General features: G+C 31.7%; 1 protein-coding gene across 1 annotated transcript; it reads right to left on the bottom strand.

Moving 5' to 3' along the window:
* Positions 1-21,225: 21,225 nt before the first annotated feature.
* On the bottom strand, positions 21,226-21,720 carry LOC103496878 (uncharacterized protein At1g66480). The gene has a single exon (XM_008458909.2). The coding sequence runs from the start codon at positions 21,718-21,720 to the stop codon at positions 21,226-21,228; it is 495 nt and encodes a 164-aa protein (XP_008457131.2).
* Positions 21,721-24,795: the final 3,075 nt, after the last annotated feature.

The following is a 24,795-nucleotide window of genomic DNA, read 5'->3' as shown; positions in this document are numbered from 1 at the left end:
TCAACTAGGGTCAGGAACTGAATGATGATCATCAACTAAAGGATTGACCCGAATCGAAGACCGTGATGGAAAGGGTCCAGATTGATCGACTTCTACATTTGTTGCAGGAGGATGACCAGGTATTGGAATAAAAATTTTATCAGAGGATGAGCTTCGTGAGAATGAACTGAAGTGACAGGAGCAGCAGTTCCAGAAGGTTCAACATTAGAGAATAACCCCTTCCTCAACAATCTAGCTAGGGAAACATTATCAAACTCGTCCGAATCCATTTCAGAAATATGAGTCTAAGAAAAATTTGTGCAGTTTCAACACCCTTAGTAGCACTATCAGTAATATTCTCACCATGCACAGATAAAAGAGAACTTTCAGAAATATTCATATGAGATTTTTTCGACAGTTGGCAATACGGTCGTCGTGTGGGAGTGCTTTTGAAACGGTGACCTCTCATTCGCACACCATGCATGTTAGTTTAAGAAACAAGAGCCTCATCAACAGCTTTGAATGAATGAGCTTGATAATTACTTTTACGGGTATTCACCATTTTTTACTTCAAAGGAATAGCACCAGTCGAGTCTTCAAGAAAACGTGTTCTTTGAGTTTATGTGGATGAAAAATCGTCTTTAAAGCTCAGGAGTCTTAAAATATCAAACACTTCCTGCTAAAAAATGATGTGCCCTTAATTAATGCTTATTTTGGCGCTGACATGCCTATTAAACCTGATGAGGATTTCTTTTCTCTGCCTTTTTCAAAATAATAATATTACTAAAAAAAAAGATTAAATTTTACATACTCCTAAACCAATTCTCAAATGCTCAAAGGAATTAGCATCTAGTGGTTTAATAAATATATCTGCCAATTGTAGATTTAATTTAACGTGTTCCAGCGTAATAATTTTATCTTCGATAAGCTCTCTAATAAAATGATGTCTGATGTCAATATGCTTTGTCCTACTATGTTGAACTGGATTTCTGGAGATATCAATAGCGCTCATGTTATCACAATATAGTGTTATAATATTCTGCTGTTTATCATATTCCTACAACATATGTTTCATCCATATGAACTGAGTACACTCACTTCTTGCTGCAATGTATTCAGCCTCAGGTCTAGAAAGTGACACACAATTCGATTTTTTTTACTAAACTAGGAGATAAGATTGTTTCCTAGAAAGAAATATCTCCCAGAAGTGCTTTTTCTGTCATCTGAGCATCCAACCCAATCGGTATCACAATATCCAACAAGGATGAAATTTGTGTCATAAGAGTATAGAATTCCAAAATCGCTTGTTCCATGAACATATTTGATTACTCTTTTGACTGTAGTTAAATGTGAAGCACGAGGATTAGATTAAAATTGAGCACATATACCAACAACATAAGCAATGTCAGATCTGCTAGCTGTTAAATATAGCAGACTCCTGATCATGCTTCTGTATAACTTGTGATCTACAGTCGCACCAGTAGCATCTTTAGTGATTTTGACATGTGTCACAACTAAAGTCATCTTTTGGTGAGATTTTTCAAGGCCAAAATTTCTAACTATATTCTTGGCATATTTCTCATGTGTGATAAAGATGCCTTCTTTTCTTTGCTTGATCTGAAGACCTAGAAAACATGACAATTCTCCAACCATAGTTATCTCAAATCCTGATTGCATGATATTAATGAAACTTTCAATAAGTTCATTAGGAAAACATCCAAATATAATATCATCTACATAAATTTGTGCAACAATCAGATCATTGTCAGATCTATTTACAAATAATGTTTTATCAGCACCTCATCTGGAATATCCCTCATGGCCAAGATAAACAGTTAGTCATTCATACCAAGCTCTCGGTGCTTGCTTCAACCTATATAGAGCTTTATTGAGCTTATAAACATGTTGTGGATACTCAGAATCAACAAAGCCCTTTGGTTGAGCAACATAAACCTCTTCGTTTAAGTACCTATTTAAAAAGGCACTCTTGACATCCATATGATATAATTTAAACTTACGAATACATGATATGTTGAGTAAGAGGCGTATAGCTTCGAGTCTAGTAATAGGTGCAAAGATTTCATCAAAATAAAATCCTTCTACCTATGCGTAACCCAAAGCCACCAATCGTGCCTTGTTTCTTGTTACATGTCCTTTCTCATCAGTTTTATTTTTAAAGATCCACTTGGTGCTTATAATATTTGCTCCGTCAGGTTTAGAAATCAGGGTCCACACATTGTTTCGTTTAAACTGACGTAATTCTTCCTACATTGAGTTTATACAGAATTCATCTTTAAGAGCTTCATCCACTGACGTAGGTTCAATAGATAAAGTATAGCATAGATCAACAATCATTTTTGTATAATCCACCTTGTCCTTCTTCCTGGTGGTAACCCCTACTGAGGGATCTTTAATTATAGATCTTGAAGGATGATTCTTTCAGACGTGTAAGGATGAGATAAGTTTAGTCTCCTCAATTGTTACTCCTTTCGAAGTTGATTTTGAGTCATCTTCAAAGCTATTCATACTTGTATCGACTATAGGAATGTTAGCAACAACAGCTTTGGGGACCATAATATCTTTAGGCGCTAATTCATCATCATCATTAGTTCGTTATGTGTGCTCAGAATCATTCACAACCACATTAATCGTTTCCATAACAATTATAATTCTATTATTGAAGACTCTGTATGCCCGACTATTTTGTGAATAACCAAAAAATATTCTCTGTTCTGATTTAGCATCCTCATTTTCTGTGATACTCTCCGTCAGTTAGAATGTAGCAAGTACTACAAAAACATGGAAGTATTTGACTTTAGGTTTCCTACCCTTCCATAACTCATACAAAGTGACAGTCATTCCAGAGCGAGTAGTAATTTTGTTGTAAATATGACATGTTGGATTAACAGCTTCAGCCCAAAAATGCAACGACAAAGATTTTGTATGAATCATGACTCGAGCCATCTCTTGTAAGGTTTTATTTTCCCTTTCTACTACTACATTCCACTGTAGAGTTAACGAAGCTGAGTATTCATGATGTATCCCTTCCATCTTATAGAAATTATTCAATTCTTCATTTTCAAATTCCTTTCCATGATCACTCATGATTTAAACAATATTCTTCCCTTTTTCACACTGCAAACTGAAACATAAACTGATGCAGGCTTTCACAGTATCAGATTTTCCTTTTAGAAACCTTACCCACGTGAACCAAGAAAAATCATCCACAGCTGCAAACACATACTTCTTTCCTCCAAGGCTTTTAGTTTGCATAGGACCCATAAGATCCATGTGTAACAATTCTAGAACTCTATTTGCAACACTACTTCACACTTTTGTAAGAAGCTTTGATTTGCTTCCCAACTTGACAGTCGCCACAAAAGAATTTGCTTTTCGAGTCAATGTTTGGAATTCCTATGACAACCCTATTTTTTATAGCTTTATCAATACTCTTTAAACTGGCATGTCCTAGTTTTCTGTGCTATAGCCAAGTCTGATCTTCTCTAATTGAGTGACAAACATCAGAATTGTTGGATATTCAATGGTAGCAATTATCAGCCTGTCTACAGCCATGCATAAGAACTCTTTTATTTTCACCAGTCACTACACAACTGTCTTTGTTGAAATTTACATTGTAGCCTTGGTCACATAATTGACTGAAACTGATTAGATTTGTCTTGAGTCCTTCAACATATCTAACATCATTTAAATATGGTAGATTTTTTTTCACAATATTACCTTTTGCTATGATTCTTCCTTTCGCACCATCTCCAAAGGTAACATGTCTAGATACACTCTTTTAATTCAGAAAAGAAAAATCTGTTTCCAGTCATGTGCCTTAAACATCCACTATCAAAATACCATGCATTAGAGGAGGCTCGAACTATTGTAAAAGCAATTGATTGCTTTACTCTTAAAACCTTATAGCTTCTCTTTCCATTTTGATTAAGAGAATTACATTTACGCCTCGGAGAATGATAACTGACCTTCCGTTTATAAAGTCTGTCTCTTTATAACATATAGCAAAACGGCATAATATGACTTCTCTGGCTACAATAATGACAAACCCACTTAGTAACTGTAACTGAAGGACTTAGCCTTTGTTGCAATAGGTACATCATATTTGACATTTACTGAAGCGGGAATAAATTTTATCTCAATTCTTGGATTAGTGTTTTTTATTGATGAATCGAAACCAAGACCATATTTGTTGGAACTTGTCTGTCTTGAATTCAATATTAGATTTAAATTCTCAGATCCCGAATTTAGCATTTTTACTGACTTCATTGTCTGGTCATATTCATTCTGAATTTCCCTAAGATCTTGAATTTTTCTTTCCCTAAGATCTTGAATTTTTCTTTCTGTATAACTCTGCCTTCAGAATCAGAATCTTTTTTCCACATAACTTTCAGTTCCTCAAGAGAGAACTCATTATCACTATTTTCTTCAAAACTTCCACTTTCATCTTCATAATTATTTTCTATAATACTTACTATGAAAGCATTTATGCCATTATCATCTTTCCCACTATCATCAGTGTCCTCATCTGACAAAGTAGCACGAAAATATTTCTTTTGCTTTCTAAAAAATATGGAACATTCAGCTTGAAAATGACCAACTCCCCTACATTCTCTACATCTGAAAATTCTTCTTCCACCATTCTTTTTTTGTCCATAGTCAACATCCCTCTTGTTTGAGATTTCATTAAACCTTCTGGTATTGCTTTCACCATCTCTTCTTCGATAATTAGTAAGATTTCTAGTGTTGGATCCTGTAGTATTCAGATTTTTGAACTTCTTGACAACCTTAGAAAATTGTTTCGTCAGAAGAGCTATCAATTTGTTCATATTTGCTTCGTTATCAGACTGATTTACTGTTGTCTCTTCTTCATATATTTAATTAAAGGCAATGCCCTTGCCTTTCTTATTCTCTCTGTGAGATATGGCCATCTCAAATGTAAGCAAAGATCCAAACAGCTCATCCAGTTTTAATTTAGTTATATAATGTGCTTCCTCTATAGCTGTGACCTTCTTGTCAAATTTTCCTGGTAACGATCGTAGTACTTTACGTACTATCTTGGATTCAGGAATTTTTTCTCTAAGCAATAATGATTTATTTGCTATTTCTAGAACTCTCTCGTTGTAATCTGACACAGACTCATCTTCTAACATTTTCAAGGCTTCAAACTTTCATGTTACCAACTGTAATCTGGATATTTTAACTTTTATAGTGCCTTCATAAGCGACTTCCAATATTTTCTAAGCTTCTTTGGCTGAATTACAAGAATTTATTAGTTTGAACACATTCAAATCAACACCATTAAATATAAAATTGAGAGCTTTGGCACTCCCAACTGACACTTGTTCTTTAGCATCAGTCCAGTCGACTTCTGATTTTGGAACAGATACACCATCTACAGTGATCATCGGTGGTTTATATCCAGCCACAAGGGTTCTCCATGCTATCCCATCTAAATTTTTAATAAAAGAAATCATACGAGGTTTTCAATATGAATAATTTTTGCTATCGAGAATAGGAGGGCGTGAAGCTGAAGGTCCTCCTCTGATTATCTTCATGGATTTGCAACCCCCTCTGATAACCATTGAGAAACGGAGTGATATAATTAAATAAACCTCTTGCTAATTCTAAAGTATTTAACAGTTGTAATAGCTAGAGGGGCAGTAGAAGTAAATAACACAAAGAACTTTGATAACCCAGATTGGCAAATGTTGCGTACGTTTAAGGCACTGCGCTAAAATCTTTTTGACAAAAACCCAACACAAGCATTGGATCAAGATAGGTAACAATAATAAGCTTTATGTCCATACTTTCCACAAGAAAAACAAACAACATTATGCAAGGATTTATTTTTCACAACAAATTTATGTACTCCACTTTTCTTGGAGAAATTCTTCCTGGAGCATTGTAAAACTTTGCTCTTTGTGAAAAATTTCTTCTTGAAGAAGTAGTGTGAGCATACTCTAATTTAAAGCATTTAGGTCTAATGTGACATTCAACACCACAATTATGACATATATGTACACACTAGAAGAAATCTGATCTTTAATGTCGGGTGGAAAAAATGAAAAATGGGCTTTAATGTCGTTTTTCAAAAGGCAGATGTTTAATGTCGGTTTTAAACCGACATTAAAAATAGAGCTTTAATGTCGCTTTAAAATCGACATTAAACACCCTGTTTTTTTTTAGAACTGACATTAAAGCCCATTTTTATTTTATTTTTATTTTTTAATTTTGTAAAAGTTCAACTTTCTCTCTCTTACTTTACTCTTTTCACAAACCCTTCCACACACAATTTTTCATCTTTCTCAAATTTCTTTCACCCTTCTCAATCTCATCACTTTCTTCCCTCTCTTCTTCGACAGCTGCCGCCACCACCACAGCATACATCAGTTTCTTCCATCCCTATCGTCGTCTGTGTCCTGTCGTTGTGCTCGTCGTCGCCACCACTATGTCCAGCCGAGCCCTTTCTTCGTCTGACCCCTTTCTTCCTTCTAAAATCTGTATTTTTCGCTCTTCTTAATCGATCTCATACATTCTTTGGCTCTTTATCAGCTTCCAATCTGCCTCAGCTTTAATTTGTACATTACAAAGAGTGGAATCACACAGAGAGGGAAAACCCAAAATAAACCCCACCGCTGTGGCCACGGTGCCGGACGACAACGATTCCCTTAAAGAACGAGTGAAATGCAGTATCATCATCTGGGTATATCATCCTTCGGCGAAGAAGGGAGATTCCAGCAGGCAGCGGCGTATGGTCAGGTCGGGCGAAGCAAGAACAAAGTTATGTTTATTAAAATAGAAATTGTAGAATTATATACTACTTTTTGAGAGGCAATATTTGTCTTTTCTATAGCAGCTTTAACCTTATACTTGGTATTTGACAATCAATCATTCAAACTATCTTCAAGTTAGGCAATTGGTAATAAAAAATTACTAATCTTACGTGCATCGGTATTTAACCTACTAATTAGTAATAACCCATTTAGCTTTTAATTTTGTTTGTGAATTTTGCAGGCCAAACTTCGAAGTCCTTCGTGGTGGAAAAGGTATTTAAATCAAAAGGAGTTGGAAGAGAATAAAGTTGCTAGAAAGAGGTTTAAAAAAAATTTAAGGGAAATTTCATATAAACCAGCCTGCCAAATCTACTTTCTCAAGTCAGGATGATGCCATTAAAAAATTTTAGGGTTTTATTTCTTTAGCAAATAGAAACCATTCTTCAGGGGTAATTTATTAGAATATCTCATTCATTTTAGTATAGGAAAATTATCGCAAATTCATTTTAGTTTTAGTCTGGGAAATATTTTAGCCCTTTTGTTTGATGAAAAAGTTGGCATGGATTTGCTCCATGGTTTCTAGGTCTCTGTTCTTGTCATTCTTTTCCCCCTTATAGACATGAATGCTTGCAAGATGGGAACCCATTTTTTTGTTAATTTCACACGGAGGATGTTCTAAAACGAATAGTTACAAGCAAAAGAGTGCAACTAATCGATAATAGACACATAAATTTTCATAGATCACTAATACTACGTTAGCTACGTTATTGGTTAGAAAGAGATAATGGTCTGAGGTTATTGGGGTTATTGAGGATATAGTTTATAAGATAAGCTAGAAATCTAACGTTTTTTTTATTGACTTGAATCCACCATATCAATAATGTGCTAGAGCTTTGTACATAAACTGTTTTTGATACTTAGGCATACCAATAATTTATTCATAGTAGTGTTTATTTATTTATTTTTTATTAGTATAGGATGTGAAGATTGAACTTCTAAATACCTCATACCATACATATTTGATGGTACAATTGAGTTTTGATGATTTAAATTTATATAATTTTGAGTTGTATATATTATGTTTATAATCATCTATATGTGTTTTTTGTGTGCACCAAATGATAATAAAAACAATAAAATTGACAAGTTTTTAAAAAGAATCAAATTCCTCAATAGAAATCAATAATAATACAGAGAAAATAAACAACATATAGGATAAAAGTACATATATAAGCATGCTATTACAGAGAAGGTATTTGAAGTACATATATAAGCATGCTATTACTTAATAAGTATGTTTATTAAGTCGTCAACCTTCAATTTTGTAGAAATTTTTATTTTTATCCTGAGAGTTGTTAGCAATATTTCCTTGTCATATGCCAAATTCTCAATCTGTTTTTCATGTAGATAAAAAATCAGTGCCTGAGTAAAGTAGGCTCTGGAAAGGATGTGCGCCACTTCGAATTTGAATTTGTTTCTTCGGTAAGTTGGTAATTTCCACTTTTTGGTCATTCATTATTATTATCTTTTTTTTTTTTTTGCTGTTTTCATAATATGTTGCAATGACTGCATTTTGAACTAATTTTAAGTCATAGAATATGAAGTTGGTGATGTCCTTGAGGTTCTTCCTAGTCAGAGCTCAGCTGCAGTAAATGCTTTCATACTGTAGTTATGTTGTTCAAATCAGATTCTTGTTTTTGATGGCTCTATTATAATAATTTTTGTTTAGCCATAAGAACAACCAAGAGATATATTATTCTCTTATTTGTGTAATCAAGCAAATCACAAGCACCACATAATATGTAGGAAATTGATGGTTCAAGTTTAAAATTCAGTCAACTGTTTGGAATTGAAGGTATTATACAAAAAAGTTTATTTTACCATGTTTCTCAATTTGTTTTTTAGGAAGACTTGAATGAACAAGTTATAATTTATTTGTCTATTATATATTATAGCATGAAATGATTTTGAGTTGTCTGCAGGTGGCTTGTCTACTCCATTTCAAGTACAAGTCAAAACGTTTGAATAATTATAAAAAGAATAATCAGTTTGATTGATGTTGTACTATTATTGATGAGTTGTTTTTCTTCATTTTGATCTTGTTGTACTATCATTGTGCTGAAAGTTTGATTGATGTTGTAATCCCACAAACTCTTTTCGAATGTGATCATATCTTTACCTCTGATTTGTGGTTCTATTTTATAGTTACGATATGCTTTCCAGTGCTATGAAGACTTCATATTCCGCTTTGTTAAGAATTTTGGTCACTTAGTTGGAGATTTGATACAGGAAAAGCATTGGTCTTGGCCCTTTTGGAGAGCTTAGGTACTTTTATAATAATTATTGATATTTAAACAGGAACTTCAAAGGTGTTGCTTGAGGGCTTATATAGAGTGACCTTTTACAGCTATCCTGCACATCCTTTTACTAATGGAAGATGGATGTTTCTCGAGATTGTTGAGTTTCATTGCTATGATAAATACATGTAAGTCTGAAGTTTTTTATTTTTCTTGATTTTTAACTAATATAGTCAATCGTCATCTTCAGTTCTCTTATGATTTACTTAAATAGCTATAATGATTGTTACTTTAGTTAATGTAGTTAATCGAGGAGTGAGTTTTTAGTCTCTTAATTTAATTTATTGGTAATGAGAAATGGAAATATTTATGTAACTCATGTTTTTAATTTCCTTAAAAAAAAAAAAAAAAAGGTTTTGGGTTCTTTTGCATATTCTGATTGCTGCCATCGATCCATCTAACCACCCTCAGACCCTTCCGCATTGCGCAATAAAAGTTATGTTTGGTAACCAACCATTTGCTTTATTAATTAGTAACCAAATGTGAATATTTCTACTAGCAACTAGGTCATAACATTGTTCAACCATCTTGATGTCTTTTACAGGGAGCTGTCACTAAACAAATGACTGCAATAGAAGAAATGGTTGCAAGTGAGTACAATTAGCCAGACCCTCATCTTTGTGACAAGATCTTGAAGATGGTCATTTGTGAAGCGTTCTAGTTTGCTATTAATTGCATTTTTAGTTATTGCTCTCTCAATATATTCTTTTTCTTTTTTCTTTTTTTTTTTCCAAAGAATGATCAGTGTATAATAATTAAGCTTCATAATTTCTTTGTGTTTGGAGCCAAGTTGTATGTACACATTATTAAGATTTCATTTTGTACATGTACAAGTAAAAGATTTCATTTTTAATTATTTGGTGTCATACAAAATGGACAATAATGCAAGGATTTAATAAAAATAAATTTGAAAAAGCGACATTAAAGACAACTTTAATGTTGGTTAAAAAAAAATTAAAGACATCTTTAATGTCGGTGGAAAAACGACATTAAAGATGTATCATAAGTGACATTAAAGACATATTTAATGTCGGTTATCCACCGACATTAAAGATGAACCGACATTAAAGGCCTTCAATAACACCTTCAAAGATGTCGGTTATAAACCGACATTGAAGCCCAATCGACATTAAAGCCCTTTAATAACACTCGCAAAGATGTCGGTCGACATTAAAGGCCAGATTTCTTGTAGTGACAAAACTAGATTTAACATGATTAGGAATATGATTAGGCATATTAAGCTTAGGCACAATAGGAGATGCTTTAACAAATGTAGTTTTAGAACTTGAAGGAGTAGATGATTCGTCAATATAGCCTAAACCTCTCTTATCACCATGAGATTTTCCTACTTCAATAATTTTGTCCAATCTTTGAGCGCCTATCCCTCTTTAGCTTTATCGAGATCTTGTAAAACATTTAGTTTATTTTATTTAAGCACTTTAATCAAGTTATCTTTTTCACAACTATCATGTTCAAGAAATCTAACTTTATCTTGCAAAAAATCTTTCTCATTACAATCACAAACATGCTTATCACTAGAGATTTTCAATTCTTCAATTTGTCCAACATTTTCATTCTCTTTAAAGCAAGAAATTTTATCGAGTAAAGACTTATTTTCACTAGTTAAAACAATGTATTTCTTCTTAAGCACAACATACTTAGAACTAAGTTTTTCTAGGTCATTTTGCATGGTTTCAAAATTTTCAAACAATTTGTCAATAGAAGGAGGTTCTAGAGTTACCTCATTATCATGTTCATATTCTTTGTCACTATGAGCCATGAGACCAAGGTTTGTCATTTCTTCAACTTCACTTTCACTTTCGCTACTATCATCCCAAGTAGCCTTCATTGCCTTCTTCTTGGATTTCTTAGATGATATGAGGAGAGGGCAATCCGTTCTTATGTGACCCGACTTTTTGCATTCATAACAAATCACCTCATCCTTTTTGATGTTCTCACATTTTGACTCTTTTTGGTTGATAGGTGTTTCTTGAAATATTTTTTCCTTTTTATGAAATTTTTGTACTTACGTGAGAAATAAGCAATGTCATGTTCATCAAGACCATCCTCATCTTCGGGGTCAACCTCCAAGGAGATGGTCTTTAGTGCAATGCTCTTCTTCTTTTTGGACTCATCCTTCAAGTGCTCCCTCGTAATGATCTAATGAGTCACGAGTGAGCCAATAAGCTCCTCTAGTGGAAGTTTGGTGAGATCCTTTGTTTCTTGGATTGTCGTTATCTTAGCTTCCCAAATTTTAGGTAGAGACCTTAACATTTTCCGAAGTTGTATAGACTTTACCAAGACCCTTCAAAGCATGCATTTACAGTGTTAGTAAATCTAGTAAACATATCGGTGATAGTCTCATTAGCATCCATCTTAAACAATTCATAATTATGAACAAGCATGCTAATTTTAGACTCTTTAACTTGATTTGTTTCTTCACGAGTAATTTCAAGAGTATTCCAAATTTCTTGAGCAGAAGAATACATAGATATTCTATTAAATTCATCTTTACTTAAAGCACAATATCATATCAACAATTGATAGTTTTAGCATTAAAAGAACATTTTTTCATTTCATTTACATCATACTCTTCTTCTAATTTAGGCTTATCAATATTATCAATCTTTTTCATGGGTACATAAGGGCCTTTATCAACAATTAACCACAAATTATAGTCAATAGATTGCAAATAAATTTTCATTCTAGCTTTCCAATATACATAATGAACAATTAAAATAAGGAGGTCTAGAAGTAGATTGGCCTTCAACAATCCCATTTGTCAATAGATTTTCCATAATGCTTTAACAATAAAGTTTATCAAGAAATTAAAATTTCAAGATGAGCAACCTTGCTCTGATACCAATTGTTGGACCAGTATGGCAACCCTGGGGGATAGGGTTTAATTAAATTTTTTTAACAAATAAGCCTAAATTAAACTAATTCGATAAATTTAAAATTAAAAAACAATTAGCTAAATTATGTTGAATAACAAGATTGATAAAAAGTATGAAATAGAGAATCCAATCAAACTCAACCAACAAGAATATGTAACTAATATTAAATGCAAAAATAGTTAGAAAAGAGTTAGAGAAGAAGACACGGTAATTTTATAGTGGTTCGGTTAAACTCGACCTATATCCACTTTTCCAAGCACCTCTTGGAATGTTGATTGAAAATCTTCTTTTGACTCTTTCCACGGATTGGAGCTGAACTGCTACTTGCTCTATCCTTTTTCGTTCAAGACCAAACTCAATCCTTTCCACGGGTTAGGATCGAACTGTTACAATATGTTGAAGTTTTAATTTACACAAAAGAAAAACTCTCTAAAAGAGTGAGTATACAATTTTAAGCTCAGAATAATTAATCATTACAATACAATAAAAAATTCTCTAAGGACAGGATGAAAAGAATGAAAATTGGAAGCTTTAGAGAGAGTTAACAATGGTGACTTTTGTAACTTTTGAGGACTGTAAAGATAAACAAATTTCTTTAAAAAATGAGGAAAAAAATGAAGTATTTAAAAAGAAGGGAAAGATTGAAATCCAAAATCATTTTGGGTCATTGGATGCAAGTAAAAGAAATATGAATGGTTGAGATTTAAACTCAATTAGCCGTTAGACACAACACAAATAATAAATAATTATATAGTAATATGTCTTTTCAAAATAATTTGTTTAAAACTCAATAAAACAAGTTCACAATATTTTAAAAAAACTAGTCATTAAACACAAAGATAAATAATAATATAATAATATATCTTTTTTAAAATAATTTTTTTAAACCCCAATAAAACAACTTCACAATCTTAAAAAAAACAAAGCCATTAGACACAAAGATAAATAATAATATTAGATTCATTTTCTTTTCAAAAGCCCATAAAAGAAACAAAACAAAAACAAAAGTCACATGTGTTACTCCTCCATTACTTCAAGTGACTTTCTCTAATTGGTTAAAATTCATTATTTGGCTACCACGTCACCATCCGGGTATTTTTTTCGTTTAAGCTTCTTTCAAGAATATGTTCTTCGTTTGAACTACGATTTGTGTGATTCAAGAAGCGTTAGAATAATTGTTTCGAGCTCTACGTTATGGACTGTTCAAAATAATAAAATTGTCAATAAAAAGATTTAGATTTGTTATCATCAAAATATTAATTAATTAATTAATTAATTTAAATTAATTAATTTTAGATTAAGGACCAAAAAGCAAACACAAGAGATTCTGTTTTTGTAGTAGTGTTAAATCTATTTTCTATCTCTTCATAAGTTATTTAATATACCGAATATATTTAATGGTTTTATTCTCTAACTTTAATTTGAACAATTTGAATCCTTCAATCACAATGTTCTAAGGTTAAATCCTATATGAACTAGTAGGGGAGACCTAATAGACCTAGAGATTTTGAGCTCCAACAATCCAAGGTTAATTAGTTAAACTCTTTTACCCTAGCTAACAAACATTTGTTAACTAACAAGACTATCCGCTATAGCCTGTAGTTGCACTCCCCTTAATTTCGATATATTTATTTCCACTTAATATAACCATCATCTGTAAGTTAATCATTCACAGATTGTTCGTAATTATGGTTGGGTCAAAATACCGTTTTACCTCTAAACTTGCATCTTTATTTCTTAAGTCTCAGCTGATCCTCTAATGAACAAATGGTTTATGGTCCAACAATGAAATTGAATCCCTCTCCAACCAACGAGTGGGTGGAACACATTGTTCAAAACCTAGAGTCAGCACTTAAGGGAACAATCCCTCTACTATCCCTAGAGGCAGGTAGGTATCTTGCACCCTTGTCTGCATCTATCTACCAAATCTTATCCCTAAAATGAGAGGCTTTTTGAACCAATGTTGTTGAGCTTATCTCATCCATGCAAATCTAAAGATAATTCTAGATAAATAGAAGTTTACCATTAGACCAGAATTAAGATCGAGTTATTAGGTCATGATATTTAAAATATAATCAGTTAGAAACGGTAAATGATTTTATAAAGTAAAAGTGACTTTTTTCATGGTTCGACCTTATACAATCTCATTGCATAAAAGGACCTCACTCGTATGTCCCTACACGAACGATTTAAGATTACATCATTTATATCAAATACAACGTGGTCATATCCATAGTATCCCAGAATAAGGTACGAAACCTTATTCCTGTGTTATAAGTGTTCATATTAAAGTAAATGAACCTTAGTTTATTGGATTGAAATTTATAGAATGCAAATCACATATTTAATAACACTTTATTGAACAATACTCAATAATAACTTTATTGAATAACAGAAAGTTTTTAACACTTACAAATCATGAGTTTTAGGATATAAAACCAACCAGAATTTGATCATGTTGATAAAGAGAAATGACAAAGATAGTATCCTATTTAACATCCCACACTGAAGAAATTACCTTTTACTTAATTGGCTTAGTAAATAAAAGAATCCAAAAAAGATTAAAGGGAAGTACATTCATCATATTAACGATGATATCAAATTTAAATTAAGTCTAACAAAGAATATAAACTTCTAACCTTGATATCAATCTAGTTATTACATTGAAATCCTTACCCCTCCTTCAAGAAAGATATGAGAACGAGAATGGTCCTATGCTACAAGACTATATCCCTATCTAGAAGACAACTAAAGAACATCTATTGGAGCAAAAAATGACGGCAAGTTTCGCTAAATCATGCATACAACAACCCAACAACCACATTGATTACACAGAAGCTTCAGATAGATCTTTAGTAAAAGGTACACGTTCTATCTCAATCTTCATTCCTTTTGTTGACAAACTACTAAGATACCTTTCCAAAAATGGCCGCTTTCAAACACTTTCCTCGCTCATGCCAAGAAGAAAGGAAAGATTTTGTTATTTCCTTAGAAAAAGAGACAAAGCCACTAAGCTACTGGATAACGAAAGTCCGTCCCAAAAATCCTTTTCCATTTTAACCACCTTGGATTCTTTAGAGTGGTTAAACAACACTTTCAAGTCCTTCGTTGCGACCCCAAAGACAAACTGTTTCTTTTTGGAAAATCATTACGATGATTATCACTGTATTTGGGTAAGAAAAACAAAAAACCACAGTGGGCACTTTAGATTGACAACCATGAAGCAACTCCACGTGTATCATCAAATTGCAGCCCCAGTGCATCTCCCTCGATTGTCCCCTCTTCCCTTACTGTTTTGGGCCAAATTGATGACATGGAAAAGTCAAATGGCAAAAAGAGGACACCTCAAACAACTCCCACAGTAAAGTTACATGAAAGAGATTGTTTGATAAAGTCGGTGCCTTTATCCTTTATTGTCATATTGTAATTTATGGTTTCCTTATTAGGTCACTTGTTAGGCTGGTGATCCATTTCTTATTCTTTTATTTTTGTATCCTAATTGGGATTAGGGGTGCCAATCGCAAAATCCGAATAGAATCGAATCCAATACCGAGTGAAACCTAAAATTTGATTGGGCTTGGTTTAAAGAAGTCTGAAACCGAACCAAACCGTTTTTAACTACTATATACTTATTTTTATATTTATATATTTAAGAAATGAATAAAATCAAATTTAAAGTTTAACCGCTTTAATCTTAAAAAAAAAACCAAATTTAAAACTAAATCAAACCAAATTATTTCTAAATTACTAAAATTGATTTGAAATTGAATTGACATGCATAAATACGGTCAGTTTGAACCAATAAATCGATTTGGATTGGTTTGGCCACCAAACCAAATCGTTTCCACCCCTAATTGAAACCTTATTGGATCTGAGAAATTTAGTCGAAAAATCCATTCTTTCTGATCTGTGTAAAAATTGTAATCCAAACTAGATGAAGTTTACGGGGAATTAATTTTTTTAAAAAAATCTAGTATTTATATTAGGAAATTTTTCAAAATAGAAAAAAATGACAAAATATCTACATTTTATAGAACAAAATCACTAAAAGATAAAATTAATTAAACTTGGTTTTTCTAGGAAGTATAAATATTTTGTCAAAATATTCTATTTTTGACAATTTTTTTATAGATAATTAATTTAGAAAAATAAAAGTGGGAAAAACAAATTTGATGAAGTACTAGATTTAGAAAAAAAAAAAAGAAAAAAGAAAAAGTGTTTGAATATGAAGAGATTGTAATTAAGAAAATAAAATTAGAATAATAAAAATTGGATTAAAGAAAGCAAAAGAAGGAGATGGTATGAATGGATGTGGTGATGGAGAGAGAGAGAGAGATGCAGTTTGCCCATAAGATGGTAAAAACTTTAAAAAAACTTTTTTTATAATCACTCTTTTGCTTTATTAGGCTTTTCTTTTTCTTTTTTTTCTTTTTTTTTTTTTTTTTTTTTGCCATTTTTCCTTTATAATAGATTTAATGTTGAGGTTAGTTATAATTTACAACTGCGTCTACATTCTTTATCTAATTAGACTTTTTTTTTTTGCTATTATTGTCCATGCATATGATTAAATTACCCAAACACTCTAAACTAATTCAACTTAATAATAATTTTGATCAATTAATTAACATAAATTTGAAATTAATTTAATTATAACAACATATAACTAACAATTTGTGCAGATAGATAATCTTTTTTATCATATTCAAGTTTATCATCAAAACTCGATAGAAAATCAAAATTGATATACATCGAGAAGAAGAAAGAGTGCATTCGAATAGAGAAATTACGTACAACTATGAAATTATAATAATTCAAACTACTCGACTTTCGCGTCGAAAGTAAATATCTAGACCAATTAAATTATGACGAGTTTATGCTTTTAACTATTTTTAGTCTTGAATATCAAAGGAAAAAGGGGCTCATCGATATGGAGAGAGGAAGACATTGAAGCTCAACGAATTGCCATTGTGGAGAACATCATCCATCATTATGGAGGAAGCTTACTTTTTTCTCCTAAAAAATGTTTAGACATAAGAAATTAAAATCACCTTATTTTTTTCATTTTCAAAATTACATTCAAAATACTCATAATCATATAAAATCAATTTTAATGATATGAATTTTTTTATTTTTATTTTAATGGTATGAAACTTACATTTAAAAGTATAAAATTAAGGGGCCTTTTCAATAATATAACAAAATGGCAAATTATTTACACTATGGAACAATTTTTAAAATGGAAAAGGCACACAGACCCATAATGCAAAATACAAAAAATACACCAATAAACACGCGATGAATAGGCCATGCATGCCCTGTTTATTAAACGATTATTATATGCGTCGTGTAGAATAAGATACAATTGATATACGATCTTGTAAATTACCAAACATATAAACGGTCAAATAATAAACGCTAAATGATAACGAAATACTTTAGATATAAACGATCGTGTAGACTATCTTTAACGATCGTTGCATATGTGCATCTAATCATGTATGTAAGTACAAACGATTGAAAACGAACATCATACGCAATCGTATAAACAAATAACAACTGATACACGATCTTGTAGATTACCATATATATAAACAATAAAATAAAAACACTAAATGATGACGAAAAACTTTTGATGTAGACGATCATGTAGAGTAACTTCAATGATCGGTGCATATGTGTGACTGATCCTATATGTAAGTATAAATGATCGTTTAGAGAAACTAACTTCAATTACTCATAATTACAAAAATACCATCGAAATCAAGGCGCTATAAAAAGGAGAAGGCACTTGCTCAGACTTTTCATATTCTTTACAATCGTTCATCTTCTTCACTGCATTTTCATTATGCATCTTCTTCGTCAATCGTTTATTTCCTTGTAACTTCTTCAGCAAAATTTCAAAAATTCTTCTTCGTCTTGTTCTTCACTTTCAGTTGTCATCAATCTTTAAAAATTTATTTCTGGCATTCTTGTTGTTTGATCTATATTTTGTTTCTACAACCAAATCTATCTTCATCTATTTCGATCTATCTCTGTCATCTATCTCTATCTATTACGATCTATCTCATATACAAAGAGCTCTGAATCTATATTCATTATATTTAATTGAATAATCATTATTATTCTCTGTAACATAACACTAACTTTTTTTTTTTTACAAATAGATGGTGAGCAAGAAGCATCAAGTAGCAAATTAATGAAATCTAAAAGAAAAGTATAAGAAAGAAAAAGAAATGAAGGTAACAAACTAGAATGTGAATATCTGTCTATATAGTATTCTATTTTTGTGTATCTTTGTCTGAATAGCGCTATGTATTTGTGAATTTGTTAAAACTAGCCCTTGTTTGTAATATATTGTTTATTATGTCTTTCAACAGGTGAAACACTATCCAAATGACATTATTATAGAAGATGAAGAAAAAAACATCTTAGAATTATTGTATACTATAGTTTAAAAACATTGAATCAAATCAAATAGAAAATAGACAAAAGAATTCTTTCTCGAGTTTTGATGAACAACCCTTTTGGCCAGTTTCTTAACATTAAAAGGACCAAAATACCTACAAAATTCCTGAATTTCCTAATAAGGAAGCAATGCCATACAAAAAAAACCAATGTCCTTGCTTTCAAATTCAATGGAGATATAGTAGAATTTGGGTTGAAAAATTTTGTTTGGTGACTGGATTAAAAGGTCACAAATTCCCAAAGTTAAATCTAGGAGAGACAAAAAAGAAAATGGTCTAAATAATGGCCTTTTCCCTTCTGACGACTTTATAACAAGAGAAGATATAGAAATAGCTTTCAAAGCATTACGCAATGAGGAAGACTCGTTAAAGGAAAAACTAGTTAACCTCTATATTGTAGAAGCGTTTTTAATTCTCAAGCAACAACACAACCACATAAATCTCCAACATCTAGACATATTGGATCATGAAGGAACCTTTAAAGACTATCCATGGTGGAGATTATCATACATCCTAACATATCAATTCTTCAAAGAAGCATCATATAGCAACAAGCTAAGGATACTATATACCTTCAAGGATTAAGTCTATATATGGAACTTTTGAGACAATACCAAGACTTTCCAATTTAGATGTTGAGTTTGTAAGAAAGCTTGGAATTAAAGGGCCAGCAATTGTGACATGGGATTGTTTGGAGACAATTGACCGGAGGACTCTAAACATGAACATTTTTTAATATGAGAATGCAAGTAAATTTAGAGCCTGCTTTATATATGTCTATCTAGATAAACAATAAAAGATTTCTATCCATATCTATCTGGATTAGATGATGATATAAATCTATCATTGTTTATCAATACATTTTATACTTTTTCACTAATAATCTAATATCATTTTACTTGTAGTTCTCTATGACACCACTAGACTCAACAGAAGAAAAGTCTCAAACAATTTTGAAATATTTCAAAGATATTGAAGAGTAGGATAGAAAAGAACAGACAGAGCAACAGAAAAAAAAGAGAGAAAGAAATGGAAAAAAAAACATAGAAACAAACAAAATCTTGAATGAAATAAGAGAAATCAGAAAAAATTAAAAAAAAAAAAGAAGCAGAGCAAATTTTATTAAGACAAAGACTAAAAGAAATAAAAAAACATGTTGATACTGGTTATGAGAAGCTTGAATGTTTAACCACCATTAACCAAACTTCAACAACAATAGAGAGAGAGAGAGAAAGTGTATATTGAAAAGTCGTGAAAAAAAATATACTTCAAAGGTTTGATCTAATTTTTTTTATATCGGAAAATATTTTTGTATTATGATATATTTGACTATACTTTATGACTATACTTTAAGACTAATTCTTATATATATCTACACTAGAATTATTTTTAAAATTTTGAAGTAATAATTAAATTTTGCTAAACAACATATTTATGGATATTTCAAAAAAATATATATATATATTAAGCAAGCTAAGAAATTAGAGGATAGTTAAAAAATGTTTCCAAAAAAAACTGATAATAAATAAGTTTAATATTTCTTTTTTTTTTTTTTTTTGGTAGAAAAAGGTTTTATGAGGGAGAACCTCTGAGAACAATAATAAATTATTGCTATAGTTCACAATGAAAGCAAAAGATGTGTCTCCAACTATATTTATGTGTTCTTCCATTTATTTTGACATCTTTTTTAAAAAACATATATTTATCATTCTCTCCTTCTACTTCATTTTTTTATTTAACCAAGTCATATATATATATATATACTCTATTTTGTAAGTCAAATATAAACAATGTGTATCTGGCCAACTCTTTATTTTTTATTTATACTTTGTATTTTATAAAAAAATATCAATTTCAAATTTGAAGAGAAGGAAATTTTTATAAATATAACAAACCGGTAAAATATTTACGGCTCGTGTAATAAATCTTATGAAGTTAGCAATTTTTTTAAATATTTCAAGTTCGTTCTTCCCTTTTACTGTCTTATTTTCTTCTTCGTCTATAATTTGATCTTTTTTCCTTTCTATCATATTTCTTCTTTTTTCTCTTTTTTTTTTTCAAACTATTATTTGATTCAAGATTGTGTAAATTTTTTTTTTATATATAAAGTAATTTGTTAGTACCTAGTTTTTTTCGTTCTAATTCAATTCAAAAGTTTTATAAATATTTAATATAATGTTCATGATTGTGTTAAATAATGTCTTAATTGTTGAAAGTATAAAAAATATAAGTAATTTTAGTCAAACATATTTTATTTAATAAAGTTATTTAAAGTGAGGGTAAGAGTTGTTTCGATCATGAATTTATAATATAACAAATTAATAAGTCATCGTCAAATTCATATTAATAAGTTGTGGGTTTACAAATAAACCTAAGAACTTTTTAGAATGAATCTTTTCATGGAGTCAATCCCTTCCCTTTACCCCAAACACCGGTAGATTTAGCATAGGTTAGGGGGTTAAGGTCTCCCTCAACTTTATTGTCTTTATATAATATATATAAAGAAAATTACTAAATTATTAATATTTATCATTAGCTTAGTGGTTACTCTGACGGTTAGCAATGAATTGGAGTGTCTAAAACATACTGGTTAAGTAATTAAGAAAACTATCAAAAATTTAACTACCAAATCAAAACTTTTAAAATTACAAATTGAAGGATTCAACTAAAACAGCTAAAAAAACGCACCTAGCACACTTTACCACTATATGCTCCACCCATTTTCCAAAATAACTCATGGTCTTGGTCGCCCATAGACATTATCTCTACTTTTTGCACAAAAATCAACAATCTTCTTTGTCACCTCCACATTGTTCTTGCACTCCTTCATCAATCTCTCAAATTCTGCCCTTGGCAATTGAAATTTGACCTGCACAGACTTTGCAGCACCATCGTGGATTGATGATCTTTGAGGATCGAACCGAAGAGTTTGGAGGTCGGAAACTGAACGTCGAGAGAGCAAAAGGCACTCGAGACGGTCAGAGGCAGACAAATGAAGGTCGGAACAAGTGCGACGAAGCGAACGATCGACGCCGTAGAGGGTTGGCAATTGGAGGAGGAAGTAAAGGGTTTTAGGTCTGAGCTGACAGTGAGGGTCCAAAGGCTTGGCTCGGAGGCCAAATTGGTTTAGGGATTTGGATTCATAGAGAAGGTGGTTTGGATAATGGCTTGTGACTTCGTAGGCTGTGGTTGGAAGTGTTATTTTGAAGGTTTCTCCATTGATTTTCATGACTTTTGTTGTTCTCTTTCTTCTTCTCGATCCTCTTCCTATTGCATTTCCCATCTTTTTCTCTCTCTTTTGTGTTTCTCAATCTGTTTTTAGACAAATTGCTTTTGGTTTGGAGTTTCTATATACATATATATATATATTATAAGTGTGGTGGGAACATGGAATAGTTTAATTTTAAGCTCTCTTTCTCTCTCATTTGACATTGTACATTTTTTTTTTCGATTTTGAGCTTAATAATTGTAGGGTGGGGGATTAAAATATCAACTTTTAAACTGACTTTTTTTTTTCCTACCGTGCATTATTGTTTTATTAAAAATTAAGATGTATCTTAATTAGAAAAGTTTTAGAATGTTTATGATATAAATAAAACCTGACATAAGGGGAAACCTAAACCACCACAATATTAATTTTTATTTTGTAATTTATTATTATTTATTTTTCTTTCTTTTTATTTTATTTTTGTTTTTGACAAAGATACCAATGTCGGTTAAGAAATAATAACATGTTTTTAGCACCCTTAATTATAGGCTACTTCCCTTTCATTGATAAATCAATAATAAATAAAGAGAAAGACAATATAAAAGGGTCAAGAGAGGCCGGAGAGAAGACCACAAAGACAAAAAGTAGAAAATTACATTAAGGAAAGGTTAAGAGAAATGGGGAAAGGGTGGTAATATAATCTCTATGCTTTGATTCTTTAACTCTAGTAGTTAACCCATCAAAAAATTTATATTTTCCTCAGAGTTATGGTATCATTATTTATGAGTTGTTGACCTTGCAAAGTATCACGTCGATAATTACGAACAAACAAGGTGTCCATGCAAGAGATGTATGAACTCAAATTGGGACTCATTAGAGGATGAGGAGCGACATCTATTAACCATTAGAATATTCCCCTCTTATACATAATGAGTGTATCATGGAAAGCTCGTGAACTTGCATAGAGGTATACAAAAATTTGATGAAAAAACTAGCAGTAACCCCTTTCTTGAAGAAAATGAAATGTTGGGTATGTTTCATGATACATGAAAACTCCAATTGAACATGTAGAAGAAACGGAGGAGGGTTTGGAGAGTGACATGCCATTGAATAGTGGGGTAGATGTAGAACAAGAGATGACAAACATATTTCAAAACTTATTGAATGAAGCACGTAGTGAGTTATACCCTGGAAGTTCTGAATTTTCCTCCCTGAATTTTTTTGGTTAAGATCATACATGTAAAGGTTCTCAACGGTAACAAGTCATTCGACATGTTGTTAGAGATATTTAAAGCAGTCTTTCCAATGTGTAGTACGAATATCCTTAGCTCATTCTACGAAGCCAAATAAAAATTGCGTGACTTGGGCCTAAGATACAAGACTATTCATGCTTGTAAGTACGATTGTGTATTGTTCTGGAAGGAGTTTGGGGATTTGCAACATTTTCCAACTTGTGGCGAGTCTCGGTACAAGGTTAGTCATAATAGAGAGAAAAAATTCCACATAAAGTATTACACCACTTCTCGTTGGTACCAAGATTACAATGCTTGTTTGTATCACAAAAAAGTTCATCTAAGATGAGATGACATAAGAATAAACGAGTAGAAACAGAGGATGTGTTGCGACATCTAGTTGATGTGGAGGGATGGAAGAATTTTGATTATGAATTTTCTAATTTTGCTTCAGATTCACAGAATGTTAGTTTGGGGTTAGCATCAAATGGATTTAATCCGTTTGGACTTGGGGGAGCCTGTTGAATTTTGATGGATTTAACAGATACTACCATTACGTCATAAACTAGATCTAATGCATATTGAGAAAAGTGTTTACGACAACTTGGTCAGTACGTTGTTAAATATCAAAGAAAAACCAAGGATATCATGAATGCTCGGTTGGACCTACAGTATTTGAAAATAAGAAAGGATTTACACTTGATAGAAGTAGGTAACAAATTGGTGAAGCCCTATACGAGTTACATGTTGACTAGCAGCGAGCGAGTTGAGTTTTGCAAGTTTCTCAAATTAGTTAAGTTTTCTAATGGATTCGTGTCTAATATTTCACGATGTGTGAATGAAAGAGATGAGATAATATCAAGTCTCAAAATGTACGACTGTCATCTTCTGCTACATCAAATTCTACATATTGGTGTTCAAGCTTACTTACCAAAAAAAGTGTACATCGTTGTTACTGAATTGTGTAGTTTTTTCATGACTTGTGTACAAGAACAATAAGGGTAAGTGATTTGGACTAATTGCTAGCAGATATCATAATCATACTTTACAAATTAGAAAGAATATTTTCACTTGCCTTCTTCAGCGTTATGGTACATCTTGTCGTTCACCGACCATACAAAACCAAGGTTATTGGTCTGGTTTCTTACAGTTGGATATATCACATTGAGAGGAGTCTACGCACATTGAAACATTATGTTCGTAACAAAGTACGTCTTGAGGGGCGATTGCAGAAAGATCTCTGATGAACGAATCAGAGACCTTTTGTTTGAGGTATCTAAGTGGGATTGAGACCCATTTCACTAGAGATAAACAAAATAATGATAGCATTCTAGAGGACGAGGTGATTGGTGAGTTTGAATTGTTGTTCAGAAAGTACGACAATTGGGAGCATCAAGTTCACGAAGCATATCACAGGAAGAGAAATCCCTCTTTTATTGGTACATCCTTAACGATGTTGATGAAATAGGGGACTTTCGCAAGTACGCATTTCCAACTTTATACTCCATTCACTATCTCAAGTCTTTGTTATTTTTCGTCACATAAACTCACAATTATGTACTTTAAAAACACTTGAGGTTGATATGTCGTTAGGGTCAAAGCGTTTTTTACGTATTTAAAAGACATGAATGAGCATTTCCTAATTGGTTCAAGGCTCAGGTATATATAATAATTTTGTTTGAGCAAGCATTACTACATAAATTGGATTACTTGACGGTAATACAGTGTCAAGTAAACCTTTACTTGACATTTTTAAAAGCGTCAAGTAATCGACTGTCAAGTATAGTTACGTTACTTGACCCTAAAAGACCATTGACAATAATATATTTCTATAGTTTGAACTAAATTTTCTTATATCTACAAA

Source organism: Cucumis melo, chromosome 6 (genome assembly GCF_025177605.1).
Source record: "Cucumis melo cultivar AY chromosome 6, USDA_Cmelo_AY_1.0, whole genome shotgun sequence".
NCBI lineage: Eukaryota > Viridiplantae > Streptophyta > Magnoliopsida > Cucurbitales > Cucurbitaceae > Cucumis > Cucumis melo.
The sequence above is the reverse complement of the archived record's forward strand: the minus strand, read 5'-3'. Positions and strand labels throughout refer to the sequence as shown.